The 20,236-nt window shown below is 43.3% G+C and overlaps 1 protein-coding gene across 3 annotated transcripts in view; it reads right to left on the bottom strand.

The window, feature by feature from the left end:
• Window positions 1–1,527: 1,527 nt before the first annotated feature.
• RORC (RAR related orphan receptor C) overlaps window positions 1,528–20,236 on the bottom strand; it is a 46,082-nt gene continuing 27,373 nt past the window's right edge. For all 3 annotated transcript variants that reach the window (XM_070766300.1, XM_070766299.1, XM_070766298.1), the window contains exons 3-11: window positions 14,510–14,595; window positions 13,924–14,065; window positions 12,708–13,214; window positions 11,115–11,236; window positions 10,197–10,329; window positions 9,494–9,601; window positions 7,488–7,598; window positions 4,956–5,065; window positions 1,528–2,616 (exon numbers count right to left, since the gene is read on the bottom strand). In XM_070766300.1, the coding sequence (XP_070622401.1) occupies window positions 2,449–2,616; window positions 4,956–5,065; window positions 7,488–7,598; window positions 9,494–9,601; window positions 10,197–10,329; window positions 11,115–11,236; window positions 12,708–13,214; window positions 13,924–14,065; window positions 14,510–14,595 (1,487 nt within the window). In that variant the 3' untranslated portion in view covers window positions 1,528–2,448. The remainder of the gene's footprint in view (window positions 2,617–4,955; window positions 5,066–7,487; window positions 7,599–9,493; window positions 9,602–10,196; window positions 10,330–11,114; window positions 11,237–12,707; window positions 13,215–13,923; window positions 14,066–14,509; window positions 14,596–20,236) is intronic.

Below are 20,236 nucleotides of genomic sequence, written 5' to 3'. Positions count from 1 at the left end.
ATCTGAGGTCAGTTGGGGGAAAGATCAGAAGCAACGTGAGAAAGTATGATTTGACGGAAAGAGTAGTAGATGCTTGGAACAAACTCCCAGCAGACGTGGTTGGTCAATCCACAGTAACTGAATTGAAACATGCCTGGGATAAACATAGATCCATCCTAAGCTAAAATACAGGAAATAGTATATAAGGGCAGACGAGATGGACCAGGAGGTCTTTTTCTGCCGTCAATCTTCTAGGTTTCTATAAAAAGCCCATGTTTGCCCCCCTTTTCTCCTTCTGCACCCCTTTTCACACCTGCAAACAGCTCAGAAATAGCTCGGAAAAAAACAAATGGCTTACCTGGGGCTACTACACCGCTTAAGAGTCTGTCTCTCGTCCCTCCGTCCTCTGGATTCCTTTGTCGTTGTTCCTCCCTTGAGAACATTCCCTTCTCGACTTTCTGTCATTTTTCTTCTTCTGCTGTGGTTTTTTTCCCTTTTTTTTTTTTTTACTGCTGCTTGGCACACACAGGAGCAAAGCAGGACAACGCTACACAAACACTCACACACTCTCACATCCTTGCAAAATGAAGCAGCACCAATTTTTTTTCCTTCCAGCCACCCAACGGAAAAGGTGAGCGCTTGGGAACGTAGCCATCCAGCTCCAGAGCCCCAAATCGAAACCTTCCGTTCTCAACTTAGGGTGGAGTGGGGAGCCCACCAACTTAGCCCCATATTTAAAAACAAAAAACAAAAACCCGGAGGGGAAAAAAAATTACTGGTGCCGTGCGTGGTTTTGAACTGTCAGTTGAATGTTTCCAAATGTAAAATGATGCACTTGGGGAAAAGGAATCCTCAATCTGAGTATTGTATTGGCAGTTCTGTGTTAGCAAAAACTTCAGAAGGGAAGGATTTAGGGGTTGTGATTTCCGACCGTCTCAAAATGGGTGAACAGTGCGGTCAGGCCTGGTAGGAAAAGCGAGTCGAATGCTTGGCTGCATAGCTAGGGGTATAACAAGCAGGAAGAGGGAGATTGTGATCCCGCTGTGAAGATTAGACTTAACCCCTGGGTAGTTCAGTGGATTTGCAGCTGGCTGAAATTATTATTATTATTATTATTATTATTATTATTATTATTATTATTATTATTATAATATCTGTTAGACCTGTTTTCTAATCCCAGTCTAACTCCCATTTCTACAATTGGTTTTGTATGTATGAGAGGGAGATATTTTAATTTTCCCAATCACCGCACATTTAATCTCTATGTGCCTTGCAGCCAAAGAAGTCTCCGTTTCCAAAACTTAATTCCTAGCGGTGTCAAAGTGTCCATCGAATTCCAACCGCAACTGATTCCAGAGCTCAAAAATGGACATCAGAATAATTAAAAAGACGGCTTGCCAGAACCATAGGCCAGAAAATTGGAATTATCCTTATAGGGATTTGATCCGTTGTCTTTCAAATGCTCACGCATTTCCACCTCCCCCCCACCTCCAAAACAGGTATAACAAAAATAAAGAGAGTCACAAATAAGCGAATAAAATCCAACCATTTGTACCAATATGCACCGTGATTTAATTAAATTAAAAAGTAGACTAAACTTTTTTAAAAAGACCAACTTCTCTACATTTTAGCTTTAAAAAAAAATAAATCTTTTTCTTTTCCAACTGGTATTTACACAGCCTCCCCTCCCCCTTTAAATATTTCCAACCATTTTTATTTTTTTTGGTTTTCAACCCAAGGAAAAGCTTTAGAAGAATAGACGGAAGGGCTTGAGTTCGGGTCCAGGCGCATCCAATGTAACATAGTGGATTTCTTTTTTTCAACTGAAAATATGTTCTCTACGGAAGCTCCTGAAAGCTCAACGCGTTTAAAACAGTCCTGGGGGCTGTTTTATCCCCAAAGGAAACCGCGAGGGGCTTTTGCAGAAATCGCGAATAAGCCTAAAGAACTAACTTGGGCTTCTAGGTCGCCATTCCAAAGCGGATCTGAGGTGCAGAAAAATAAAATCTATCTTGGAAAACCGCACTCGTCCATTTCCCTAGAACTACATATATAAATTGCTTTTGAACTTGGCTGAGAATTTGCCGTTAAACAGTACAAATGAGGTATTTTTTGGGAGGGGGGTTTGCCTGAGCTGGAGGCAACGTCCGACGTCACCTTCCCACGAAATCGTACCCCGGTGGATTGTCACCTAATCCCCCCCTTATTGCTTCCTTGCCTCCGCGGCAGCTAAACCCTTAAACATAAATTTCGAGGGGTCCCCTCCAATGGGGGACAGGTGGACCTGGCCTGTTTTTCTCCCAAGATGAAGCAGAAGACCCCCCAAAAGGAAGAGAGCCGAGCGGTCGCCGATTCCCAGTCCTGCCCGCCCTTTTTTTGACTCAGTCTCTCAATGCGATTTTTCGTTTTGCAATCTGGCTTCCGGCCACCGGGGGGCGACACCTAATCTACTTGTGGGGAAGGGGGGGGTTACTCCCCTGTGGGCCCCTGAATCAGCGGGTCGGAGTCTGAACTGAAGAGCTCTTTGTACAGCGGTGGGAAAACGGCATGGACGACCATGGGGTACATCTGGCGAAAGGAACGGAGCTTCTCCATGTGCTGGGAACAGAGACTTCGGAGTTTTCCTTTGGGCGGCAACTGGAAAGAGAAAGCGGGAGAAAGTGAGATACTCTCACCTGCCTGGCTCACCTGGGAAGTGCCCCATTTAGGAGAGGACTCGAGGGAGGAGTCCAACATGTCACAAGTCACAAATCCCTACAAGGCCGCAAGAGGTCTTGAATGCTTTCTTATCTCCTGCTCTTTTCCCCTTAACCGTCATTGGCCAGATTCTTGTACAGAACTCAAGCTTAGAAATATAGAAACATAGAAGATGGACGGCAGAAAAAGACCTCCTGGTCCATCTAGTCTGCCCTTATACTATTTCCTTCTTCCTTCCTTCGTCCTTCCTTCTCTTCCTTCTTCCTTCCTTCCTTCCTCCTCCCTTCCTCCTTCCTTCCTCCTTCATTCCTTCTTCCTTCCTTCTCTTCCTTCCTTCCTTCCTCATTCATAGAAACATAGAAGATTGATGGCCGAAAAAGACCTCCTGGTCCATCTAGTCTGCCCTTATACTATTTCCTTCTTCCTTCCTTCGTCCTTCCTTCTCTTCCTTGCTCCCTTCTTCATTCATAGAAACATAGAAGATGGACTGCAGAAAAAGACCTCCTGGTCAATTTCCTGTATTTTATCTTAGGATGGATCTATGTTTATCCCAGGCATGTTTCAATTCAGTTACTGTGGATTCTTCCTCCCTCCCTCCCTCCCTCCCTCCCTCATTCATAGAAACATAGAAGATTGACGGCAGAAAAAGACCTCCTGGTCCATCTAGTCTGCCCTGATACTATTTCCTGTATTTTATCTTAGGAGGGATATATGTTTATCTTAGGCATGTTTAAATTCAATTACTGTGGATTCTTCCTTCCTTCCTTCCCTTCCTTCCTTCCTTGTCTTCTTTCTTTCCTTCCTTCCTTCTTTGTCTTCCTTCCTTCTCTTCCTTCCTTCCTTCCTTCCTCATTCATAGAAACAGAGAAACATAGAAGATTGACGGCAGAAAAAGACCTCCTGGTCCATCTCGTCTGCCCTTATGCTATTTCCTGTATTTTATCTTAGGATGGATCTATGTTTATCCCAGGCATGTTTACATTCAGTTCCTGTGGATTCTTCCTTCCTTCCTTCCCTTCTTTCCTTCCTTCCTTCCTTGTCTTCTTTCCTTCCTTCTTTGTCTTCCTTCCTTCCTTCTCTTCCTTCCTTCCTTCCTTCCTCATTCATAGAAACAGAGAAACATAGAAGATTGACGGCAGAAAAGACCTCCTGGTCCATCTAGTCTGCCCTGATACTATTTCCTGTATTTTATGTTAGGAGGGATATATGTTTATCTTAGGCATGTTTAAATTCAATTACTGTGGATTCTTCCTTCCTTCCTTCCTTCCTTTCCTTCCTTCCTTCCTTGTCTTCTTTCCTTCCTTCCTTCTTTGTCTTCCTTCCTTCCTTCTCTTCCTTCCTTCCTCATTCATAGAAACAGAGAAACATAGAAAATTGACGGCAGAAAAAGACCTCCTGGTCCATCTAGTCTGCCCTTATACTGTTTCCTGCATTTTATCTTAGGATGGATCAATGTTTATATCAATAGAGCAATAGGCCTTATTATAAAAAAGAACGAGAAACCGTAAGTTATGGGAAAGTAAAGAGTAAAGGAAAAAGAAGTAAAGGAAGCAAATATTAAAGTGGGAGCTAAAAGTGGAGGTTAATTAGACCAAAAATATTGATGACAAAATTGATGGGGTTTTTTAGGGTAGGAATTTGGTGTCAACAGGAAACAGGGCCGGAAAAGCCTCCCTGGAGCCTCCCTGGGAGGAAACAGGGCTGGAAAATGTGGGGAGAAGCCTCTGTGGGGCCTCTTTAGGAATCTCTTGGGAGGAAACAAGGCTGGAATAGGTGGGGAGAAGCCTCTGAGGGGGCTCTCTAGGAATCCCCTGGGAGGAAACAAGTGCCGGAAAAGGTGGGGAGAAGCCTCCATGGGGCCTCTCTAGGAATCTCCTGGGAGGAAACAAGGCTGGAATAGGTGGGGAGAAGCCTCTGAGGGGGCTCTCTAGGAATCCCCTGGGAGGAAACAAGAGCCGGAAAAGGCGGGGAGAAGCCTCTGTGGGGCCTCCCTAGGAATCTCCTGGGAGGAAACAGGGCCTCCACCCTCCCCGTGGTTTCCCCAGTCGCACGCCTTATTTGCCTTTGCATTGATTCCTATGGGAAAAAATGGCTTCTTCTTATAAACTTAAGAACCTGGTCATGGAACGAATTAAGTTTGTAAGGAGAGGGACCACTGTACTTGTTGAATCTGAATTTGTGAAGGTGGAGAAAAATTAGAAAAAAAGCTTTTGGAAAAAACAAGGTTGTGTTCTTCTGTATTCTTTCCTCTCCTCTTCGAAGCCCCGGCACAGGCTCACCTTTGCTAAAATGCCCTCTCGGTGGTTTTTCTGCAACATCTGTTTGAAGGCCACTTCAAGGTTGTTTTGCAAATAGGCCACCTTGCTTTTCTCTTGCAGCCAGGGGCGATCTGCAAAAAACACACACACACAGAGAGAGAGCAATTTGTTGGGGGCCTCGACTCTGTTTGCAAAAGCGAAGCTTTGATGGACGTCAGCCCTCCCACCCCTCCTAGGATTTTCAGCTAAGCTTGATTTGATTTATTAAAATTGATTTAATTTTAATTTTTTTATTTATTACAAAAAGTTTAATTTATACACACGCACACATATATACACGCACTGCTCAAAAAAATAAATAAAGGGAATACTCAAATAACACATCCTAGATCTGAATGAATGAAATATTCTCATTGATTCCTTTGTTCTGTACAAAGTTGAATGTGAACCACAGCAGGTGAAATTGACTGTCAATCAATGTTGCTTCCTCAGTGGACAGTTGGATTTCACAGAAGTTTGATTTACTTGGAGTTATATTGTGTTGTTTAAGTGTTCTCTTTATTTATTTATTTTTTGAGCAGTGTACATAACACACAAAACAAAAGACTTTTAAAAACACTGGGCATTTGTGTAGCCATTCCGAGTTACATTTATTATTGTGCTCACAACCTATTACACAATTAATTTTAATATATTATTATACACAAATCATATACATTGAACTTACTTCTGTGCTGGTTTTCCCTTAACCCATTTGTCACCAAGAAATCACTCCAGTTCATAATATTATTACCTAAGTATCCATTTATTACTTTTTCCTTTTAGAAACATAGAAATATAGAAGATTGACGGCAGAAAAAGACCCACTGGTCCATCTCGTCTGCCCTTTTACTATTTCCTGTATTTTATCATAGGATGGATCTATGTTTATCCCAGGCAGGTTTCAATTCATTTCCTGTGGATTGACCAACCACGTCTGCTGGAAATTTGTTCCAAGCATTTACTACTCTTTCAGTCAAATCATATTTTCTCACGTTGCTTCTGATCTTTCCTCCAACTAACCTCAGATTGTGACCCCTTGTTCTTGGGTTCACTTTCCTATTAAAAACGCTTCCCTCCTGAACCTTATTTAACCTTTTAACGTATTTAAATGCTTCGATCGTGTCCCCCCTTTCCCTTCTGTCCTCCAGACTCTACAGATTGAGTCCATGAAGTCTTTCCTGATGAGTTTTATGCCTAAGACCTTCCACCGTTTTTGTTGCCTGTCTTTGGACCTGTTCAATTTGATCCATCTCTTTTTGTAGGTGAGGTCTCCAGAACTGGACACAGTATTATTCCAAATTCCCCTCTCTATTTACTATTACTGAACATCCAAAATATACCATTTAATTATATGTATATATATGCCGTATGTGTACATACATATTACACATAGGCCTACAAAAATATACATTATCTACTACATAAACCGTATGTACGTACACGCATGCACAGCTCTTTTAAAATTATACACGTTCGACCTCATTTACTGCCAAAGGAAAAACATACCCAAAACCCAGAAGGGAAAAAAAAATTCAGGGTTTTTCTCCCGGTTCTGCGTTCCTGATCAAATTTTTTCTACCGCTTCTGAGTAGAAACATAGAAACATAGAAGACTGACGGCAGAAAAAGACCTCATGGTCCATCTAGTCTGCCCTTATACTATTTCCTGTATTTTATCTTACAATGGATCTATGTTTATCCCAGGCATGTTTAAATTCAGTTACTGTGGATTTACCAACCACGTCTGCTGGAAGTTTGTTCCAAGGATCTACTACTCTTTCAGGGAAATAATATTTTCTCATGTTGCTTTTGATCTTTCCCCCAACTAACTTCAGATTGTGTCCCCTTGTTCTTGGGTTCACTTTCCTATTAAAAACACTTCCCTCCTGAACCTTATTTAACATATTTAACATATTTAAATGTTTCGATCATGTCCCCCCTTTTCCTTCTGTCCTCCAGACTCTACAGATGGAGTTCGTGAAGTCTTTCCTGATACGTTTTATGCTTAAGACCTTCCACCATTCTTGTAGCCCGTCTTTGGACCCGTTCCATTTTGTCAATATCTTTTTGTAGGTGAGGTCTCCAGAACTGAACACAGTATTATTCCAAATGGGGTCTCACCAGCACTCTATATAAGGGGATCACAATCTCCCTCTTCCTGCTTGTGATACCTCTAGCTATGCAGCCAGGCATCCTACTTGCTTTTCCTACTGCCCGACCACACTACTCACCCATTTTGAGACTGTCAGAAATCACTACCACTAAATCCTTCTCTTCTGAGTACCTGGATGGAACCTGTAGGAGCCTGTCACTGCAGGAGATTCAAGGAAGTGATCTCTAACCAGGGTGGAAAAACCCTCGTAAAACTTTAGATTTGGTTTTCTCCAGTTGTGCTAATGTGGCTCTGTTAATAAATTGGAATTTTGAAGGAGGCGAAGTTTTGGATTCTTTGGATTTATTTCTCTTTATTTGTGGAAGGCTGAACCGCAACCCCAATAAGCTTGGTCCTTACTTGCGTTGATCAACACCAAGGCTGTGAAAAGGGCCATCTCGTTCTCGGAGAAGTGGAGCAAGCACAGGCTTTGCGTGAAGTCGAAAATGGAGTTGATCAGCTCCCCGCAACCTGAGGGAAGCAAGGCTTGTTTATTTATTTTTTAATAAGTTTTTATTCATAAATAGAAAAACAATACAATTTGTTCTGGTTAGCTCTGGCCCAGCTCCTGCCCCAAGGGCTGTGGATGTGGGGGAGACATCCACATGCTGCAGGCCTGTTTTGCCCCCGGTGGAATCTGCTGATGAAGGCTCCTCTGACCAAGAAGACATGAGTGACAGGGAGGAGGAGAGTGGGGCAGACAGCTCAGAAGGAGATAAATTCTCTAGCTCCTCCTTGGATTCAGAACAAGAGTTAATGATACAGCCACGCATGCGGAGAGCGATGCATAGGCAGCAACAACTGAGAGATTATTATCAAAGAAAATGAGGCCACCTGTGGTTGGGTGGGGCTGTGGTCATTAGTGAGGCTACTATAAATAGCAGCCTGTGGGTTTGGCCATTGTGGAGGATTATCTGATCGTTGTGTTTCGTGACAGCTTTACTGACTTTGACCTTTTGTGTGCTGATTTTTCCCCGCTTTGAAACTAAACCCGGGCAAAGTGTGTTTCACTTTGTGAAAGAAGAAGGACTGTGAATTGCCTCACAGCTGCAAGCTAAGTATCACAGAACTGATAAGGGACTTGTACAAATTACCAGTTTGTTTGGAGACAAGTGCTCTTTGCAATACAAAAAGAGTGCTCTGTTTATTTGCATTTTCGGTATAAAGAACATTGTTTTGAATTATCAAATGTGTTTGTGTCTGAAATTGTATCTGTGCATTTTTGGGAGGAGTCTACCAGAGACCTCGACAGAACACAATTCAAAAAGAATAATAAGCGACTATTACAAACATGCAATTCGGAGAAAGAAAAGAAAGGATAGGAAGAAGGGGAAAAAAAGAAAAACCTAGCGAAAAAAGAGAAATGAGAAAGATGGACAGAGAGACAAAAAGAGAGAAAAAAATAGAAGGAAAAGAAAAGAGAAAAAGAAAGGAAAATGGTTACGTAGTAAGTTGTTTCCATTTTGTTTTGCATTCCTGGTGAATCAGAAAGCGAGCTCTCTCTATATATTTTCCCAAATTGTGTAAAAGTCTTTCTCTTGTTTATTTCAAAGTTCAAAAGTGAGCCTGGACATTTCAGCGCAATCCATGAGTTTGTTTATAATCATATTATCTGTTGTTATTATCTTGAAGACTCGTTGTTTAAACCATATTCCAAAGAGGAGGAGAAGAGGAAGAGGAGAAGGAAGAGGAATGAAGAGGAGAAGAGACAGAAGGAAAGAGGAGAAGAAGTGAAAGAAGAGGAGGAGGAGGAGGAGGAAGAGAGGAGGAAGAAGCCTCTGTGGGGCCTCTCTATGAATCGCCCGGGAGGAAACAGGCCCGGAAAAGGTGGGAAGAAGCCTCTGTGGGGCCTCTCTAGGAATCTCCTGGGAGGAAACAGGGCTGGAAAAGGCAGGGAGAAGCCTCTCTGGGGCCTCTCTAGGAATCTCCTGGGAGGAAACAGGGCTGGAAAAGGCAGGGAGAAGCCTCTGTGGGGCCTCTCCAGGAATCTCCCGGGAGGAAACAGGCCCGGAAAAGGTGGGGAGAAGCCTCTGTGGGGCCTCTCTAGGAATCTCCTGGGAGGAAACAGGGCTGGAAAAGGCAGGGAGAAGCCTCTGTGGGGCCTCTCTAGGAATCTTCTGGGAGGAAACAGGGCCTCCACCCTCCCTATGGTTTTCCCAATCACATGCCTTATTTGCTTTTACATTGATTCCTATAGGCTTCTTCTTACAAATGGCTTCTTCTTACAAACATTTCCACTTAAGAACCTGGTCATGGAACGAATTAAGTTCGTAAGTAGAGGGACCTCTATAACTGGATTCCTTCTGAAGCTTGGCTTGGGGCTCATGATTTCATTGTTGCATCGATCGGAACCCTGGTGCTCCTACCGAGAGATTTGAAGACTTCCGGGCTGGCGTATTTGCCCTCGAAGAAGACCGTCCGGTTCTCAGAATTGAAGGCTCGGCACATCCTCACCAGAACCACCTCCATGGCACCTGAAGGGGGGGAGAGAAGGTGGAATTAATCCATCCAATCCTTCCTGTTTTGGGGGAAAAAAAACTTCAGCTGAAGTCCTCAGCTCAGACCAAAATGGGGTACATCCCTTGAACGCTGTTCTGGTCTCTTCCCGTTTTGGGGACAGGAACAATTTTAGGAAAAAAAACCTTCTTTGGAGAGAGTAGCAATTAAAAAAGCCTGCAAGGACTTAGAGCTGAAAAAAAAACTTCTTCGGAGAGAGTAGCAATAAAAAAGCCTGCAAGGATTTAGGGTTGGGAAAAAACCTTCTTCAGAGAGAGTAGCAATGAAAAAACCTGCAAGGACTTAGGGCTGGGAAAAAACCTACATTTGGAGTATAAGACGCACCCAAATTTTCAACTTCTTAAGAGGTGAAAAGGGTGCGTCTTATACTCCGAAAAATACGGTAACAAGCCGGCGGGGAAATTTTTTTTGAAAACATTAAGAGCCATGCCGAATGCAATGACATAGGAACAAAGAGAAAATGCGTGAATCTCAACCGCCCAGAACAAAGGAGAAAGCGCCGTTTGTTCTTCCCTGCAAAGATGGAGGCAGAAACGCATGGCGCCCCGTTACCTGCTTTGAGAAGCACGATCTGGTCGTTCTGGCAGAGGTCCATGAAGGCCCCCATTCGCTTGGCGAACTCCACCACGTACTGGATGGCTTCGGTGATGCGGCAGGCGCAACGTTCCCACATCTCCTCCATAGTCTGATGGGAAGGAGGAGGAGATGATGAAGAGGAAGTTTGGGTGGATGGGGAGGAAGGACACGAGGGGAGCAAAGATTCAGAGGAAGTAGCCCTGAAGGCATTCCCTAGTTGGGCAGTGAAAGGTCTATAAGAAAAGGACCAAGTTCAGGGAGCGCCAAGGATCCCACAGGTGTCATCATCTCCTCCTCTTCTTCCTCCTTTTCCTCCTCTTCCTCCTCCTTCTCCTTGTCCTCCTCCTCCTCCTTCTCTTCCTCCTCTTCTTCCTTGTCCTCCTCCTCTTCCTCCTTCCCCTCCTCTTCCTCCTCCTTTTCCTCTTCCTCCTCCTCCTTCTCTTCCTCCTCCTTCTCTTCCTCCCCCTCCTCTTCCTCCTCCTTGTCCTCCTCTTCCTCCTTCTCCTCCTCTTCCTTGTCCTTCTCCTTCTTCTCCTCCTCCTTCCCCTCTTCCTCCTCCTCCTTCTCTTCCTCTTCCTCCTCCTTCTTTTCTTCCTCCCCCTCTTTCCAAATCCCATTCCCTTCTACCACTGATGTTGCTATCTAATATCTTAGTGAAACATCGGCAAAAAAACAACCTAGCTCAGAGCCCCCGCAGTGGTCCTCCTCTTCCTCCTCTTCCTTCATCCCCCTCCCTTCTACCACTGATCACGTTACCCAGCTGGGCCATGAAACATCTTCATGAAAACCACCACATTTCAAAGAGCAACAAGGCCACCCAATCCTCATCCTCAAACTAGAACTCCAAGGTGGGGTTTTCCTCTCTGAGAAGGGGCGGGTGGAACTCCATCTCACCTTCTTCTGGTAGCTCCAAATTTCTTCTCGGGTGAAGGTCTCCCACCTCAACCGCTGGAGGTCTTCCAAGCGGAGCTGACAGGTCTCCCGGTAGGACTTGAGGACATTCTGGGTCAAGTGCTCTGCAGGAGGAGAACAACAAGGTGGCAATCAGAGCCCCATAGAAACTACCCTGGGTCTAATCCGTCTAGATTTTGAGAAGTGGGTTCAAAACCCCATGTTTTGGACTGCTGTAGAAATCACAGTAGACATGAATTCTAGAACAATGCTTTGTCCAGGTTGGAATGATCTCAGCTTCATGATTTGACGCTTGGATTTCCTTGGACTGTAATATGGTAAATGATTTAGCTTTACTAGATAAATGGTCAAAGCAACGGAAACTGCAGTTGAATGTTTCCAAATGTAAAATAATGCACTTGGGGAAAATAAATCCTCAATCTGAGTATTTCATTGGCAGTTCTGTGTTAGCAAAAACTTCAGAAGAGAAGGATTTAGGGGTAGTGATTTCTGACAGTCTCAAAATGGGTGAACAGTTTTGTCGGGCAGTAGGAAAAGCAAGTAGGATGCTTGGCTGCATAGCTAGAGGTATAACAAGCAGGAAGAGGGAGATTATGATCCCCTTATATAGAGCGCTGGTGAGACCACATTTGGAATACTGTGTTCAGTTCTGGAGACCTCACCTACAAAAAGATATTGACAAAATTGAACAGGTCCAAAGACGGGCTACAAGAATGGTGGAAGGTCTTAAGCATAAAACGTATCAGGAAAGACTTCATGAGCTCAATCTGTATAGTCTGGAGGACAGAAGGAAAAGGGGGGACATGATCGAAACATTTAAATATGTCAAAGGGTTAAATAAGGTTCAGGAGGGAAGTGTTTTTAATAGGAAAGTGAACCCAAGAACAAGGGGACACAATGTGAAGTTAGTTGGGGGAAAGATCAAAAGCAACATGAGAAAATATTATTTTGCTGAAAGAGTAGCAGATGCTTGGAACAAACTTCCAGCAGACGTGGTTGGTAAATCCACAGTAACTGAATTTAAACATGCTTGGGATAAACATAGATTCATCCTAAGATAAAAATACAGGAAATAGTATAAGGGCAGACTAGATGGATCATGAGGTCTTTTTCTGCCGTCAGTCTTCTATGTTTCTATAACGAGTTTCTTGTATATACGAATATAAAGTATTAATTCTTCACTTAACCTAGTTACAATGTAAATGATTAATATATAACACATAGCACACAGACATAATAATCCTGTCAGGGAAGGATGGATAAATAAAGAGTAGAGTATCTAATTAGTATCTTGCCTTAGACAAACAGAAGGCTTTTTAATTACCTTGGGTAAATGGAAGCATAGATGAATAATTATTTCCTTAACTTAATCAAAGGAGTGGGTTGCCTTAACCAGGCATGTATATTTAATCCTATCCTATCCACAGAGGGCATTCCGCATTCTTGTAGACATGGATAGTTAACCCACAGACTAGAAGATCTCCAAGATCCAAGAATAACTTTGTTATTCCGCTGAAGACCTCCCCTTGTCCACTTAACACTTCATTTTCTTTCCGAAACCCTTCATTCACTCACCAATCTCCATCAGCGAAGGGTGCGGGCACTCCAAGAAGCTGGTGAAGCTTGGATTGGCGTAGAAGTCAAGGGTCTCCATGGCTGCTGTCCGTTCTGCTCTGCTGACATTGGGGGGCAGGAGGTCTGGTGACGCCTGCATCTCCATCGTGTAATAGACGCTGGTCCTGGGTTCTACCTTGATGACCCCAGGACCATACCCTTTCTTGAAAAGGTCCTGCTGGTCTTCACCCAGAAGGCTCTGCGCCTTGGGGAGTCCGTTCGAGTAGGCCAAGCCTGCCATCTCATCCGGAGACTGGCTAAGGCGAGTCTGTCCGGTAAGGAGAGCAGGGGAACCTTCTGGAAGATTTGGAGAAGGGTCCAGCTTGAGATGACCGTCGGCGATGCCCAAGGAGAAGGTGGAGCTCTCTCCGCCTTGATGATGATGATGTTGTTGCTGCTGCAGCTGTTTCTGGACTTCGGCGTGGAGGCTGTCTCGTTGCTTCTTGGACATCCGGCCAAATTTGACAGCTGGGAGAAAAGACAAATGAAGGAACTATTCTCCAGAGATAAAAACAATGCCGGAGATTTAAGACACAAGCAATTTTGAGTTTATTCAGTAGTCGCTTGAAGCTCCTCAACAATCTGGTTCTTCTCCCCTTTCTCCCATTTTGTGGTGTGTTACCACCAAAAGGAGGCAAGGGACAAAGGGAATATCTCCAAATCCAAGTGGACAATGTTGTGTTTAGAAATCCGGGGGAAATCTAGCAGACTTTGGAACTGTTAAGATATTTAATTTAGTAGTTGAAACAGTAAATGGGCCCGAACACACTTGTGGTTGATTGGTTGGAGAGTGGGGGCTCCTGCATGAGGCAATCTATGCTATGATTGGTTGCTCTGGGTATAAAGGGGGAGTTTCCCTTTTTCCCGCTATTTTTCCTCTGTGTGCTCTGTTTAGTGCTGTGTGATTTACCTCATGCGATTTACCTCATGCGATTCAACTTCATGCGATTTACCTCATGTGATTTACCTCATGCGATTCAACTTCATGCGATTTACCTCACACATTTTGCCTCACACGATTTACCTCATAAAGTTAGTGTGTTCCTGACTATCTTCTCTGCTGTCAATATAGATGTTTAAATATACTTATTTAACATAAAATTACAAGTTTCGTGTCAGGTCTCTAATTTCACTTGGGCGCCAACTGACATGAACCCTCCCTCAACATTGGTCTTACCATCACGGGACATGCCGAGGCTGAGACATTTCTGCAGGCGACAGTGTTGGCAGCGGTTGCGACTGGTGCGGTCGATCAGACAATTTTGTTGCCGAGTACAAGAATAGGTCACATTCCCTTGCTGGCTGCGTCGGAAGAAGCCCTGGAGAGGGAGCCAAGAAGGTGAAACTGAGAAGATGGACCCTTGGTAGCTTCACTGGTGGCCTCCTAGGCTTTGTGAAGCCGAACAACTCCGTGGTCCATCAGTGAGGAGAGCCAAAATTGGTTCAGTAAAAAAATATGGACATCTACTTCCAGGAAAGGGAGACACTCCCTCCTCCCCCTGCCGACACCCACCCAGGGGAATCTTTTGCAAGGGGGAAGAAAAAACTATTTCTGTAGGGCAGGGCCTTCTCTATGGCTGCCCCGTTTCTTTGGTAGTTATCTTTATGATGTTTTTAAATGTAATTTCTAAATCCTGTTGCAAGCCGTCCAGAGTTCTTCGGGAATTGGATGGCATAGAAATACAATAAATTAAATTAAACTGTGGCCAACGGGACTCAGGCCAACACACAAGATCCCAGTGACCGAGGAGTCCGTTCCTCACCTTGCATCCTTCGCAAGTGATGACCCCGTAGTGGATCCCAGAAGATTTGTCTCCGCAGATCTTGCAGGGGATCACTTCAATTTGGGCTGCGAGGAAGAAAAAAAAAGGCAAAGAAGAGGTTGGACGTTTGAGAAAAGCACATGTGAACCAGCAAGCAGAGATGCCATGTTCTGACGGGTTCAAACCAGGATCCGCAGACGGTCCTTTATCTTAACTCTTGGAGAAAGTCAACTACCAACATTAGATAGACAGCAGTTCTGCAGCAATTAGCCCAAAGACCTTGCAGTGTTCATCGGAGTCCACCAGAGGGTGGTGTTGCCCCACATTCGTTGTTTGTACCTTTCACAAGACCAAAACCCTCTAACCCTGCTTAAGGGGATACAAATGATTCGTTTTTTAAGGGTTTTTAAATTGTTTTAAATTGTTGCATGCCGCCCAGAGTGCAGAAGGAATTGGGCAGCTTAAAAATCAAATCAAATCAAATCAAATTGTAAGATGGAGAAAATATTATCTTATTTTAGAAGTTTAACCATTTACAATGTTGTGCAAGCTTATAGAATTTTTTTTAGACGAGGAAAGAGATATGAGAGCCTCCATCGAATGATGAATAAGAAAAAGAAAAAAAGTTCTGTATTTGTTTGATTGAACAATGTCCCCTCAACACTAAACTTAATAAATAAAATTTACGAAATTGCGGAGATGAATATTGGAAATACAAGAAAAGAGACAATACTGAAATTTACCAAACCTGGAACAGGTGGTACGATTGGGTTAATCAGAAAAAAATATATTTAAAAGCTTAAATATTTATATTACAGTCAAATCTCTCACAATTTGAAAGTATACAAGAAAAAAAATTGTAAGCAATCTTGTTACTCCTTTCGTTGATTAATAAGCATTGTTGAAGTGTTGGCGGTTATGCGTTGTTTTTATTTCTATGGCGGAGAAAAATTAAAAAAATTATACCACCACCCCCAAAAAATAAAATAAAATAGAATTAAAAAATGTCAAGTCAGGAAGATGGAATAAATAAAATGTCAAGTCAGCTAGTTTCCACCTTATAACAGATCGTATAGTTTGTTACTCTGCGAAGAATGTTTTCCAAGCCCTAAGTCTTTGCAGGGTTTTTTTCATTGCTCTAACTTGCTCCGAGTAAGTTTCTTTCCGGCCCTAACCAGGTGCTAATAATGTTCCCAGCTCTTACCGGCTTGCAAGCTCTTTCATTGTTACTCTCTGCCAAGAATGTTTTCCAAGCCCTAAGTCTTTGCAGGGTTTTTTATTCCATTGCTCTACTTGCTCCAAATAGGTTTCTTTCCAGCCCTAACCGGGTACTAAAAATATTCTCATCTCTTACTGGCTTGCAAGCTCTTTCATTGTTACTTTCTGCCAATAATGTTTTCCAAGCCCTAAGTCTTTGCAGGTTTTTTTCCATTGCTCTAACTTGCTCCGAGTAAATTTCTTTCCAGCCCTAACCAGGCGCTGATGATGTTCCCAGCTCTTACCGGCTTGCAGGCTCTTTCATTGTTACTCTCTGCCAAGAATGTTTTCCTAGCCCTAAGTCTTTGCAGGGTTTTTTATTCCATTGCTCTAACTTGCTCCAAATGTTTCTTTCCAGGTGCTAAGGATGTTCCCAGCTCTTACCGGCTTGCAAGCTCTTTCATTGTTACTCTCTCCCAATAAAGTTTTTTTTAAAGCCCTAACCAGGGGATAAAATAATGTGCTGGTTAAGGACACTAGCCAGATGAATTTTTCCCTATTTTCCTCTTCAAAAACTTAAGATGTGTCTTATATTCCAGTGCATCTTATACGTTACTTTTCTCACTGCCGCGGTAACCGTCGAAACAGTCACTACACCGAGGGCCGTAACGCGGGGACGACCGTACGCGCGCAATCTCCCTTCCCCATCGTCTCACCCGCCGCTATCTCCCTCTGATCTTCTCCCCCCACCCCGTGATGACACAACAACAAGCGGAAAGACAAAAGAGAGAGAGAGAGAAGAGGCATCAACAAAACCACAACGACCAGATAGTTTCTTCCCTTCGACTTCAAACGCCGATACTGGTAAGCCAAGCCTCGGGGAGCTGGAGTTGAGTCAGCTTTTCAATTACTCAGCCGATCCTCCTTGACGGAACTGCCAGTAAGAAGCACTCTCACTTTTAGCCAAAAAAATAATAATAATATATATATATATTGGTCCTGCCGGTAAATTCGACTTTTTCAACCTGAGGTCAACGGGGTGCTGTGAAACGAATCACGCACACACAAACACACAGGGGGAGAGAAAGGTGATAGTGGAAAAATAGAAGAAGGTGTTATACTGTCGTTACGATTTGCTCAATTTGAAATACACTGCTCCAAAAAATAAAAAAATAAAAGAACAGAATAGAACTCCAAGTCAGTCAAACTTCCGTGAAATCAAACTTTTCCCTTAGGAAGCGACACTGATTGACAGTCAATTTCGCTCGCTGTTGTGCAAATGAAATATTCAATGAGGATATTTCATTCATTCAGATCTAGAAGGTGTTCCCTTTATTTATTTATTTTTGAGCAGTGTATTTGCAAAAATGAAAGAAATGATATCATGCGTAAACACAGAAAGAAGATAATAGAAACATAGAGAAAATAAAAGATTGACAGCAGAAAAAGATCTCCTGGTCCACCTAGTCTGCCCTTATACCATTCCCTGTATTTTAGGATGGATCGATGTTTATCCCAGGCATGTTTAAATTCAGTTCCTGTGGATTGATCAACCACGTCTGCTGGAAGTTTGTTCCAAGGATCTACTACTCTTTCAGTCAAATCATATTTTCTCACGTCACTTCTGATATTTCCTCCAACTGACCTCAGATTGTGTCCCCTTGTTCTTGGGTTCACTTTCCTTTTGAAAACACTTCCCTCCTGAACCTTATTGAACTCTTGAACATATTCAAATGTTTCGATTGTGTCCCCCCTTTTTCTTCTGTCCTCCAGACTCTAACGATTGAGTTCATGAAGTATAAGTTTTATGATTAAGACCTTCCACCGTTTTTGTAGCCCGTCTTTGGGCCCGTTCAATTTGATCCATTTCTTTGTGAAGGTGAGGTCTCCAGAACTGGACACAGTATTATTCCAAATGTGGTCTCACCAGCGCTCTCTACAGCGGGATCACAATCTCCCTCTCCCTGCTTGTGATACCTCTAGCTATGCAGCCAAGCATAATGCAATTTTTTTTAAAAAAGGACCTTGACCATGTAGTAGCAGAATGGTCCAACGACTGGCAACTTCAAATCTCAACCAGTAAATGCTCTGTCCTACACATTGGTAAAAAGAATCAGAATACTAAATATATACGCTGTTCAAAAATAAATAAAGGGAACACTTAAACAACAGAAGATAACATCAAACTTCTGTGAAATCAAACTGTCCACTTAGGAAGCAACCCTGATTGACAATCAGCTTCACCTGCTGTTGTGCAAATGGAATAGTTGTGCAAATGAAATACTCAAGGAGAATATTTCATTCATTCAGATCTAGGGTGTGTTCTTTGATCGTTCCCTTTATATTTTTTTGAGCAGTATACTTTGTTTAATGAAAAGAAGGACCAGGGAACACAGGATAGCAGCCTTCCAACATCTCAGGGGTTGCCCCAAAGAAGAGGGAGTCAAGCTATTTCTCAAAAGCACCTGAGGGTAGAACAAGAAGCAATGGGTGGAAACTAAACAAGGAGAGAAGCAACTTAGAAATAAGGAGAAATTTCCTGATAATGAGAACAATTAATCAGTGGAACAGAAGTTGCCACCAGAAGTTGTGAATGCTCCAACACTGGAGGTTTTTAAGCAGATGTTGGATAACCATCTGTCTGAAGTAGTGTAGGGTTTCCTGCCTAAGCAGAGGGTTGGACTAGAAGACCTCCAAGGTCCCTTCCATTATTACTTGGAGGAATCAAACTTATTGATGACCCTCACTCTGTCAAAGGCCTTGGAGAACTCATATCCAATGACCTAAGTCCCAGAAGAAGGAGAAGAAGGAGGAAAAGAGGATGAGGAGAATATTTTGGCTTGGACATCCTTGGGTTCTTGAGGCCCTGATTCTAGTGAGGTCATGCCACTAGTCCCTGTGAAGGTGAGGCTACCCCTGGAGATCAGCTACCCCAAGACCAGATTTTCCCAGCAGGGGTTTAAAGTTTGCTCCTGGTTGCAAAACGCCAAGTAAGTCTACGGAGAGGGGCGGCATACAAATCTAATAAATAAATAACCTAAACTCCCGGTAAGGAACGGTCTAAGGACAACCCAGTCCAGGAAGGACCGGCCTCTCCCCACCCTTTTTGGGGTTGTTGTTTTGCAAGGTGGGTCTTTCAACCTCCCCCCTTTTTTTTGCACCTGTTTGTGAGCGCACAACCCCCAAAACCACAATGCTCGACAACAGCACCACCACTCGGAGCCCCTCCTCCCCAACTCCTTCTTTCCTTCCCCCACCCTGGACCCCCCCCTCCCTGGCCCAAAATATGGGGAGGGGAGGGGGAGGAGGAAGATCCGTTAACCCTTTCCCCACATGAAGGAAACCAAAGAGCTGCGCCAGCTTTGGAGGCCCTTGCACGGCTGCTTCCGCCCTGGAGGACGAGTTACTCAGCGCTCTATCTATCTCTCGGGTGCTGACAAAGGAGAAGCCCCCCCCCTCCCAACACACACACTTAAAAAGGAACAAACGTGGTTACAACGGAGAGCACTTCAGGAAGGTGTGTGTCTGTGTTTTGTTGAATCAGAGAATAATGTCGACAGGGAAATGGAGAGAGAGAGAGACCAAAAGACAGTCAGACAGAGGATAGGATTGGATGGATGGATGGATGGATGTATTGACAGACAGACAGACAGACAGACAGACAGACAGACAGAAAGATAGATAGATAGATAGATAGATAGATAGGTGGAGATAGGTAGGTAAGTAGATGGATGGATGGATGGATAGGTAGATAGACAAATGACCTAATAGGATAGCTAGAGAGATAGGTAGGTAGGTAGATATAGATAGACAGACAGACAGACAGAAAGAAAGATAGATAGATAGGTGGAGATAGGTAGGTAAGTAGATAGATGGATGGCTAGCTAGCTAGCTAGAGATAGCAAGGTAGATAGATGGATGGATGGATGGATGGATAGATAGACAAATGACCTAATAGGATAACTAGAGAGATAGGTAGGTAGGTAGGTAGATATAGATAGACAGACAGATAGATCAGATGATAGGATAGATATATAGGTAGGTAGGTAGGTAGGTAGGTAGATGGATAGACAGACAGACAGACAGATGAAATGATAGGATAGGCAGGTAGGTAGACAGATATAGATAGATGAGATGATAGAATAGATATATAGGTAGGTAGGTAGGTAGGTAGGTAGATAGATAGACAGACAGACAGACAGACAGATAGACAGATAGTTGGATAGATAGATAAAGACAGCAACATGATATGATAGAGAGGAAGGTAGGTAGATATAAATAGAGATAGATGAGATGATAGGATAAATATATAGGTAGGTAGGTAGGTAGATGGGTAGATAGAGACAGAGAGATGACATAGGATAGAGAAGTAGGTAGGTAGGCAGGGAGGCAGATAGATAGATGGAGTAGGTAGATAGATAGATAGATAGATATAGATAGATAGATAGATATAGATAGATAGATAGATAGATAGATAGATAGATAGTGAGACGACATGACAGATAGAGAGAGAGATATAGAGAGACAGAC

This window comes from Erythrolamprus reginae, chromosome 13 (assembly GCF_031021105.1).
Source record: "Erythrolamprus reginae isolate rEryReg1 chromosome 13, rEryReg1.hap1, whole genome shotgun sequence".
In the NCBI taxonomy this organism is placed as follows: domain Eukaryota; kingdom Metazoa; phylum Chordata; class Lepidosauria; order Squamata; family Dipsadidae; genus Erythrolamprus; species Erythrolamprus reginae.
The sequence above is the reverse complement of the archived record's forward strand: the minus strand, read 5'-3'. Positions and strand labels throughout refer to the sequence as shown.